At 41.6% G+C, this 10,896-nt stretch overlaps 1 protein-coding gene across 1 annotated transcript; it reads left to right on the forward strand.

The window, feature by feature from the left end:
- The first annotated feature begins 692 nt into the window (after positions 1–692).
- Positions 693–10,490, forward strand: LOC139644832 (dual specificity tyrosine-phosphorylation-regulated kinase 4-like). The gene is made up of 15 exons (XM_071520330.1): positions 693–791; positions 1,236–1,325; positions 1,776–1,934; positions 2,027–2,144; positions 2,913–3,076; positions 3,464–3,600; positions 3,783–3,923; positions 4,107–4,245; positions 4,615–4,696; positions 4,853–5,025; positions 5,143–5,203; positions 5,330–5,447; positions 7,623–7,732; positions 8,471–8,620; positions 9,010–10,490. The coding sequence occupies exons 1-14, from the start codon at positions 693–695 to the stop codon at positions 8,617–8,619; spliced, it is 1,740 nt and encodes a 579-aa protein (XP_071376431.1). The 3' UTR covers position 8,620; positions 9,010–10,490.
- The last annotated feature ends 406 nt before the right edge of the window (positions 10,491–10,896 follow it).

Here is a 10,896-nt window from a genome sequence, read left to right on the forward strand (position 1 = left end):
ATATTTTTAGTTTATCAAAATTAAGCATAATATCCCCATAATATTCCTAAATTGACTGATATTGTGTCTGTGGCACTCAGTGAGTTTATAATGACCTTATCCTGCTGAATGGTATTTTTCATCCTTTCATTTCTCATATTTTTCATATTCCTAGAATATTCTTCTTCTGTGTCTGTGGTATTCAATATTGACTTTATATCGAAATCTTAAGTGGTCCACTGCACTCAAGCAGACGCCAGGCCAACCATAATGTATACCGTTACTTTATTGGACAGGTTAAGATCCTACCTGTAAGCCTACAGTGTGCAGAACATTTTGGATTGGAATGACTTTATATTGACTTTATAATATGTTATGGTATTTTATCTCCTATGTTATTACTGTAATACTCATATTAGGACTGTGTCTGTAGCTGTCTGAGTTTATAATGACCATCATAGGCCACTTTATAGCATTGTTTATGTGCTATGGTATCACTAAGACAGTACTATAATATGTGTATAGTATCCTTCCAGACTTTACCGTTGGATTACTATAGGGATTTTTGCTAATGTTCTTTATTACGCGCAGCATTACGCCGTCACAAATGACCCAGTGTTAAGTTCAGTTTGCAGCGTTCAGTCAAGTGCAACGACGAGTGACTGTTTCCAATAAGTGATTCCCGAAGTACATCGACAGACAAAAAGATCATCATGGACTTTTCCGACCTGATTGAAACTTCCAGGAAAGAGATTTCAAAGAAGCCCGAGAAGCTTCTCAAACGAAGGAACAACGCTCTACAACCCAACAAGGTTGGCTTAATTGATTTTTCACTTAAATCTCTAGCGTTTCACATCAAGGGATCTCAAACGTTTCGATATCAAGGACTGTGTAACTGTTGATTAGAGAATGATTAGAAAAGTCCCTCATACACTCTCTGTGATTATTTCTTATCAATTAAACTCTAGATAAAAATAATAAACTATTTCTCATTTTGGTGGGGACCTCCTGGGGTTCCCTAGACCCCACTTTGAGAACCACTGCTGTTGGCTATGGATTGAAGCCAGCTTCACAATCTGCCAGTACTCCTTTTTACAGCCATAGATTTTGTGATGTTTTTGCTCCAAGCAGCATCCTTGAGCTAGTACAGTGAAGTCAGTGAAAAACAAAAAAAACAGAAGATTGAAGATGTACATTTGTGGATTAAGGTGTGCTCATTGTGTAATTCTCACTGCAATATCATCCCATCCCGTCAGCTACCTACAGGTAAACCTGAAGCCCAGCCACAGCGGTTCAAGCTCCAGGCTGAAGGCATTCAGCAGGGTTTCAGCAGGGACAAGAGGCTGGTAAGGTTTTGGGTTTTCCCCCCTCTAGAGCCACTACAGGAGGGTTTCTCTCTCTGGTCCTCTGACAGCATTTGTCTGGAGGTGCAGAGGAACAATAAAAATATAGTTTATGTGAGTATTATGGGCTATATTGAGCTGTGTCTGAGAGATAACCCTGATAAAGGCACTGTAAAATAGCAAGATTATTATTCTGTTAAACACATATCAATAAGTAGCATGCTTTGTTCACCACACATACACACACATGAATATAACAGCAGGAGCATCCATCCCTCTTTTACTTTTACTCTTAATTACGTACTGCTCAATAAAGAACAGACATGATTGTATTAAATGTACAATTTCCTGTTTATTGCTATGTTGTTTATGGCTGTGTTTATCGAAGCCTATGATGTTGTTGTCTGTTAAAATGATCTGTTTTAAAGAACTATGAATTTCTGACATTCATAGACATTCAAAGTGAATACTGACACCGAGAAAGGCACCCTGCCCCTGCTGGAGCCAAACTCCGTGGCTGTGAAGGCTCCCAGGCGCCCTCAGCAGCTGGACACTGTCCTGCCACAAATCTGCAAGAGCCAGCAGAAAACACCTCACCATGGTGGTCGTCTGGTCAGTCCTGTTTATTTACACATGTGTTATTAGCCTCATGAAACCTTTAGGCAAAATTTTCACTGCATGCATTTGATCCTTGTGACCAACAGCAGCAGGAGAGAACGCAGAGCGGCCGAGGCTTCGTCAAGGAAAGCTCAGACTCCAGGCAGAAGCAGAAGACAGACACGGAGAGGCCCTTTGACGGACGACAGGCCATGTCCCCTGCATGTAAGTGGGCTGAGACCAGTAGAAGGACTCCTTGAATCGTTTAAAAGGTCCCAAGTGTAGAATATTTACCTTTATTTATTCAGGGTGGTCAATTGAGAGCGGGTGCCCTCTTTTACACTGACGCCCTGATACAATACAATAACAATAAAGCATCACAGAGACACACAATATAACAACACAATATATAGAAAATACATAAAGCCATACATATACATTTTACTTTACAGATCAATAGAAACAGGAACACTCCACTGTTACCATGTCCTTCAATAAAAGCTTAAAATGATTGAGTGAAACCATCTGTTTTAGTTTCAGCAATTCCTGCAGCCTGTTCCACTTGTCTGGTGCATAAAAACTAAAAGCTAATTTCCCAAGTTCAGTGTTAATGAAGGGAGTTTCAAGAGTCAAATATTCCTGTGCACATGTCTTATAAGAGATAGATTTGAGCTTTAAAAGAGATGTAAGATATGAAGGTAACTGATTTAGTAATGCATTGTAGACAAAGAGGAGACAGTGTTGTTCCCTTCTAACACTAAGCGAAGGCCATCCTAATTTCAGATAAAGTAAACAGTGGTGAGTTCTGCAACTATCCCCAGTTATAAACCGTAAGGCCCTATGGTAGAATGTATCAAGTGATTTCAGAGTAGTAGGGATATGAGTTTTGAGGCCTTTTTAGAATCCCATAGTAAAAAAACACATGAGAGGGGGACATGGAGAGAGAGGAAGCGAGAAAAACACCGGACAAACCTTTTCTTCCCCTCCATACAGATGTCTTGAAGACCTGCAGGAAACATCTGACAGAGTTTGAGCGGGAGGAAATCAGGGACTACACACAGGTGTGGTACCTGGGCATGAATGCCAAGAAGATCCGTGGTTCCAAGTCCTTCCCCCGCAACTCTGGATATGATACGGAGGAAGGATACTACAGGATGGTAACTCTTGAACTATTCGCTGTAGGAATGGACAACAAGTAACCAGTGTTTGAAGCAGTTGAATTTGAATTTAACCTTTAATTTTGTCAGTGCTCTGTTACTTAAAGTAGTTTATTCATTTTTGCGTAATTTTTACCTTCAGTTAATCTCTTTCCTGTTCCTTCCAACTTGCTCCAATTTGCTACAAGGTTAAGTGATTTCTCCCTACTAAAAAAACATTCATTCATGTTTGTCACCACATAAACATTGTGCCATTGCATTGGGATGACTGGAAGTTAGATGTGGATATTTGGAGGCTTTGCACTGTGGGATGGCTCACTAATGTGGGTGTATTTGTCCTATGGTGCATTTTATCAGCTGATCAAGGGCTAAACCTTTTATCCACAGGTCGTGAAAGACCACTTCGCTTATCGTTTCGAGGTGCTGGAGGAGATCGGTGAAGGCACCTTTGGCCAGGTCCTCAAGTGCCGGGACCACAAAACGATGGAGCTTGTGGCCCTCAAAGTCATTCGAAACCAATACAGGTGAAAGATTTTCTAAAGCCTAAGTACAGCAGACAGTCACATATAAAAGGGAGAAAGCTGAGTATCTTATCAGACAATTGTTACATTAATGAGACAATAATTAATACTTTATGATTCAGTTTAGGCAGCAGTCACTCATTCTCACTGAGCTTATATTGTTCTCTGTGGTCCTTGGTATTCAGTTTCCACCGCGAGGCGATGGCTGAGGTGGAGATTTTAGATGCGCTGCGGAAGAAGGACACCAACAACACAGCCAACATCCTCCATATGAAGGAGTACTTCCACTTCCGCAACCATCTCTGCATCTCCTTTGAACTCTTGGGGTGCGTTCAGAAAATACTTTTTTGTCCACTTGCTTTATTATGACCAAGCAGCTGGACTCGTGCAAGCAAACAGATGAGGACAAATTTGTACCAAAACTATGGAGGGAGTGTGTTTTTTCTTTGGGGTTGGGGTTTGTTTGAGATCAAAAGGTAAAGGAAGTGTATCGCTCTCATTGTCTCCAGAAAAGACCTACTTGAGAAGATGAGGGAGAACAATTTCCAGGGTTTCAGCATGTCTCGGGTGAGACGGTACGCTGTAGACCTGCTGAACTGCCTTCAGATGCTCAAGAAGGAGAGGGTCATCCACTGTGACCTAAAACCGGTAGGAACCAGAGTTATCCATCTTCACTGAGAAACCGCTTGTTGTTTCAACTCAAAATCAAAAACAATCCATGAGTGTTGGGCATTTAAATCAAATTTTCACTGATTCTTGATTCCTCGCATTGAAATACTCAATGTGTTAATTGTAATGTTTAATGTATGTTTTTAAATGTGGACCCCAGGAAGACTAGCTGCGCTTTAGGGCAAAGCTAATGGGGATCCTAACAAATAAACAAATAAACAAATGCAAGTTGTTTTAATTATTTGTTACAGTGCACCACGTTGTTAGAAATGAATATGTTTTCATAAGAGTAGTCTTACTATGTATTATAGGTAAATTACTGGCCACACCTACATGTTGATTTTTCAGGAGAACATCCTTCTGTCCAATGAGGACCATGAGCAGGTCAAGGTGATTGACTTCGGGGCGAGCTGCTTTGAGCATAGCAAAAGTGAGTGTGTAGGTTTCTTATTTTTTTTTTATCATTATATAGTAAGCCATGTTTCTTTAAAGATATTGTAGAGTTGTTAATTGTTTGCCATTTGATAGATTAAGTAAATGAAATACCACAGACTTTGTACACTGTCTTTCCCTCTCCCTCCTCCAGCCTATCCCTGCGTCCAGACTTTGTTCTTCATGTCTCCGGAGGTGCTTCTGGGAAAAGACTACAGCACAGCCATCGACATGTGGAGCCTGGGCTGCATCTTGGCTGAGCTGCACACGGGCAAACCTCTCTTTCCAGGCATCGACATGGAGAACCAGCTGTACTGCATAATGGAGGTAATACTTACAGATGTGAACACTAATTTCCGGCCATTTGCTATTTCATTGACTGTAACAAATATTTATTAGCCAAGATGTAATGTTTACAAGTGGTTTGAATGTGTATTATTTAAGGTGCTGGGTATCCCTCCACAAAAGGTCCTGCAAACCGCACCGAAAAAGAAGCAGTTCTTTGGTGAGCAAACCCATTTAAGCCTTTTGACTGTTTCTTGGCTGCTGATCTTTATGATAGGGTCAATGATATTGTCATCCTCCACAAGATATCTTGTAATTGAGTTGTCAGTATGTTATGGTTGTGCAGATTCTAATGGTATCCCAAAGAACTTTGTCAACAAGGACCAACCCAACACTTTCAGTCTGGCCAAGCTCCTGAATACCAAGGATGCTAATTTCTTGGACTTCATTCAGCGCTGCCTCGAGTAAGTGCACTCCCTCAGAAACACTTTTTTTACACTTGTCCATACGTGTTGTACTTTGTGTTGTCCCAATTCATTTGCCCTTTTCTTTTATGTTAACCAAACTTTCTATCGAAGTATGTTTTAGAGAGAGAGAGAGAGTGTGTGTGTGTGTGTATGTTGCTCATCGGGGGAGATAATTAGTCTGAAGAGCTTTAATGATACGACCCTAATAGCTACAAGAGCACGCAGAGAGGTGGCTCTCTATGTGTGTGTGCAGTGTGAATAAAGGTGTATGTGTGTGTGATGTGGTGTGAGGTATGTGTCTTTGAGAGAGAGAGAGTGATTGAATAAGTGAAAATCATATTTTATAAATGTGTGCCCATGTGTTTGAGCATCCACCTAAGCATATGTGTTTATGAGAGTGTGTGCCAGTGTGTGGATAATGATAGTATGGAAACTGATAGGATAATGAATAGTGTGGCTATCAACCCCACCTCTCTCACTCATCCATCCCTCTCCCAGTCTTTTTCATCTCTTCTCTCACTCCCTCCATCAAGCACACACACACACACACACACACACACACACATACACATCTAAGTTGAGAGGGATGTTCCATCGCACCAGGTAAGCCCTACTAACTCGCCTAAGGTAAGCTACTTACTGATAGAAGTCGACTCATATATCACCTCAAACCTGGAAACTCCCTGCCTTCAGTAAAATGTCATTAAGAGAATATTGAAAAAGCTACACACATTGTTACTTTTCTGAGAGTTAAAGATATTTGTCTCTGTAAGGCAGTGGTGGTACAGTTGGTTCGTCTTGCATTTTGTTGATCCTTTTGTAGCAGAGTACTCCTGCTTGATGCCTATGGTAAACATAAATAATATATATTCCTTAGCAAGATGCTCTTTTCCTGCATGGGAGACCCTGTTCGCATATATAATTAAAAAACAAAAAAACAAAAAAAACAACTCTTAAATATACAGGATCCGATTAGCTACTGTTCTTTAATAAAAAAGTATTAGATAGACAAACGATAGACAAACATACTGAAAAGGACGGTGTGGATTTAGCTGCCTCTTGCTTGTCAAAAGCACCTGCTGCAATGCTACCATGCATCTTTGTGAGAATGAGGAGTAAAGAAAGCATATCAGGTAGGTGAGAGAGAAGTAGTAGTAGATTTTAATAGCTGATTGACACTAAACTTGATTTTTCCACCATGTTGAGAAGTCATCATTGTGTTATAACTTAGAAACTTGTGTAGCAAAATTTCATCATCTGACTTTGAATGGCATTCCTGCGAAATGTTCAAGTAGGAATTTTGTTTTTCAGATATATCCATAAGCATGTGGATGCAGGGTGAGACATCTTTTTCCTTGGACTTTCTGTTAGTGAAGTTTGAATTTCTGAAGGTACTGGTATCTTTCTTTGTCTGTTCAGCCATGGTGGCTATCAACTATCCAGTTCTTCTTCTATTTATTCCAAACAAACTGATGTTGCCACTGCCGGAAACGCAAAACGCGTCATCACTTCCTGAGGAGTGAGCACCAGAGGATTTCTTTTTTTGTTTCAAGCCATAGAAAGTACCTTGAACTAGAATGACAGCGGAACCAAAGCCACCTCATATGACCCTTGTCTGTTTCTTACTGTAGCACAACAGCCAACCAACCAACTGCTCTTTGAAACATAAAACCGAACTCTGACCCTGTATAGTAAAAGTTGACTTGGCTTGGCAGTAATTTTCCATGTGCCATGAAGTGCACGCACGCACACATACATACACACACACACACACACACACACACACACACACACACACACACACACACACACACACACACACACACACACACACACACACACAGGGAGAGGAAACACATACAATTACTAAGGAATGTCGGCCCTTCTTACCCCACCCCTGACACCCAGCACCCTGCTGTATGCGGCTCAGAAAAGAAACTTGCCTTCGAACTGTATGAAGCTCATACAGTCGAGGTCATGGAACAGAGGACAGCGCCCTGTGTGGTAGGCTTGCCGCCATCGGTGTATGAATGTGTGTGTGAATGGGTGAATGTCGGCATTGTTGTAAAGCGCTTTGGATAAAAGTGCTATATAAATGCAGTCCATTTAGAGAATCTCTAGTTTCTCTCTGAATGTGTGGACTACAGTAACTGCATGTATCTCGTTATTTAGATATGACCCAGAGAAGCGCATGACTCCAGAGGAGGCTATGCAGCATGCATGGATTCAGCACCACCATAAGGCCAGACCGAAGACATGTGTTGCACACAAAACTAGATCAGGTAAGAGAACTCCCTATGAAAACTGTTGTGTTCTCTCTCTTGCAACACATTACCCAACAGTATGACAGGCAGGCAAACGTATACCCAGATGCAGACACACAGAGGCAGATAAACGGTGAAAAATACTTGACTGTGGGTAAAGCAAAATACACAACAAACCAGGAAGGGATCAGGCAAGACAGAGTCAGACAAGGCAGAGTTCAGATAACAGACTGATACAAACTGGAACGTGAAGAAACGCAGGAAAGCTAGGTCAAAACACACTAGACAATCTGGCAGAGACTGAGGGGAAAGTGACTGGTATATATTACTAGACTAATGGTGAATTAAGGACAGTTGGGCTGGATTGATTGATGCTCTGATGTAGTGTGCAACAGGACCTAGAAACACAACACATAGACAAGACACAGACAAAGAGATCAGAGATGCTAGGAGAGAGGAATAGAGGATGAAGATGGAGAGGAAGTAGAAGAGGCAGGCAGGCAATTAAACAGCCGGCCCTGTGACAAACAGCAAAATATTACAAAAGTTATTGTTATTGATCATTTGTAGTCCATAATGTTACTGTGTATACTTTATCTATTTATTGCAACAGAACTTTAGAAGATCATCATCACCTCTAAATGACTCAACCACATTAAGTCTCTGAGCAGGATTACCTCTTTTGTTCATCCAGTCCAATCTTTGTCAAGAGGAAATAACATGTTTCTGGACCTTTTCCCATCCACTCTCATACAGTTGCCACAGCACTCTTCAGCAGCAAGGAGGGTAGCCTGCTGAGGAGAGAGAAAATGCCAGCTGTGCGGCTGCAGCCAATCGGGGAGAGGGTACCGGAGCCAAGTAAGGAAACTACCTTCAGGTCAAGAAATGGAAGAGTCTTGACCTAAGGTAATTACCTCCAAAGCAGGGAATAGAAGAGACTGAACACAAAATGCAAGTATCATGTAAACACATCAAGGTACCACGCGACACTGTTTCCTACGGAGCCCCGGAGTTGAAATGGTGCTTTTTATTTTTTTTCATCTTGTGGGAACGTGATGAATATCTTGGCCACGACTTACGAACACATGGGAATGAGATACTTATGTTGTGGGAACGAGATTGTTATGTCGAGCCACAACATGGAGGGGCTCCATAGTTTCCCCTGGTCTATACTTGTAGAATAATTCTGCTTTTAGCTGGTGGTATCATTGCTGTTTCATCGTTGCATGCTGATGGTCTGGTGAACAGGGCCTGGACAGGAGGAACCTTAACCCTGGTCTTCCTCATTCTCCTAGGTGTCACAGCCTCCATGGTTTCTGGCAGCTGCTTCCCACCACTTGTTCAGGCCTCCCGTCCAGCCAACCGGTAGCTACACTTCAGCCTCCACTGACCCCTCCTGATCTGTGAGGGTGAATCAGACTCCAAACACCTGAGAATACGTACATTAGATTTGACTTTGTGTCATGGAATTTGTAGTCACTGACAATATCTGCAAACCAGTGTGTTAAATTTGAATCCACAGAAAAAAAAATCACAGATGTACAAATTTGTAATTTGCACTTTAATACTTTGACATGACATGTGCAGCAGTCTATGTATTGGAGGGAAAGAGAAATCTCATTTTAAAGGAATAGAATAGAAGGAATACAATAGTTAGGTAACAGATCAAAGACCGAAAATGTAACGTTAGATCCGACAGAGGCACTTGTTGCTGCAACTTCAGCAGAGCTCTCTCTGTTGTGTGTGGCGCTAGCTTCTGGGTAGCAGTGTAAACACACCATGGAGGTATGGAGAGATCGTGAGTTCTCGTTGATCTCGTCTAGCGGTGCATGTGCGCGCCTTTGACCTCGTGCACCCACTTCAGAGGAGGTGCGCGCTAACATGAACGCGGCTTTGAGCTCAGCGGCTATAGTGAAGGTTTCGGCTAAAAAAAGAATGAGCTGTATGGAGCCATTTTATGTTTGTTTTTTTCGGTTGTTTTTTAACGTTTTAAGACAAGTCCCCAGCAACTTCGGTTGTTTAGGCGAATGCTGCAACGCTGTTTTGCTGTGAAGCTCCAGGACTGTTTCGTGGACTAAGAAACTTCATCCGACTTTCCATCGGCATGGGGGTGAGTAGATAATGACTGAATTTTCATTTTTGGGTGAACTATTCCTAATATGTATAACACACATATTTTAATGTCTGGTGTTAATGTTATCCAGCTAAGTCACAGCCTTAGACAGAGTAGACTTAAACTGGATACAGGATGCATTGTAATGCCAGGTGTGAAGAAGGCTGTTGTTTGCAAATTTGACGTGCAAATCTTTTCTGTGGGTTCAAAGTTAAATCGCAGATCTGTAGATATCTTTTGTGACTCCAAATTCCAAAACACAAGTTGAAATCCTCTCTCCATGTTCTCCGGTGTTTCGAGTTTGATTTATCCTCATAAGATCGATCAACGGGCGACACGGTGGCTCAGTGTTTAGCACTGTGGCCTCACAGCAAGAAGGTCCGGGGTTGAAATCTCGGCCCTGGTCCTTTCTGTGTGGAGTTTGCATGTTCTCCCCGTGTTTGCGTGGGTTTCCTCCGGGTGCTCCGGTTTCCTCCCACAGTACAAAGACATGCAGGTCATGTGGACTGGAGATTCTAAATTAGCTCCACGTGATTCTGAATAGGAGTATATGGGAAAATGAAATGACTGAACCCTCCACCCAATCCACCGAATTTTTACCATAAAGTCTCCTTGCATTTTATTTGCTGAGTCATGTTTGTTTCATTTAACGTTAAATGCCCACTGGGATTTTATTTTGAAGTCTATGAATTCTAAAATGTTGTCCTTATCTATGGTTTTAAAACAAGGTAAATGTAACCAAAACCATGTACAGGTATGCACATTGTTGTCCTTCCATCCTACAAAAGCATGGTCGTGTTATAAATCCAAGAACATAGGAACATAGTCGCCTTGGTTGCAGAGGTTGAAGTTCACTGGTGTCTTGGCTTCAAAGCATCAAATTCCATGATGTCTTCAATTGTAGCTTAACAATCCTAAACATTGTGGCTGAGATATCAACAGTCTGCATGCTGGCTGGTTCCCACATCAGTTATTATTAATCAGTAATTAATGATTCATTCTGCCCTGAACTTTGTTCTACAGTAAAGTCAATATGGCTTCCATGAGGCCTATAAGTGTTCCCCGTAGC

The sequence above is a fragment of the Centroberyx affinis genome, unplaced genomic scaffold (genome assembly GCF_046629955.1).
Source record: "Centroberyx affinis isolate AG114_WGS23_722 - 3 ecotype Tasmania unplaced genomic scaffold, CSIRO-AGI_Caff_v1 ptg000792l_1, whole genome shotgun sequence".
NCBI lineage: Eukaryota > Metazoa > Chordata > Actinopteri > Beryciformes > Berycidae > Centroberyx > Centroberyx affinis.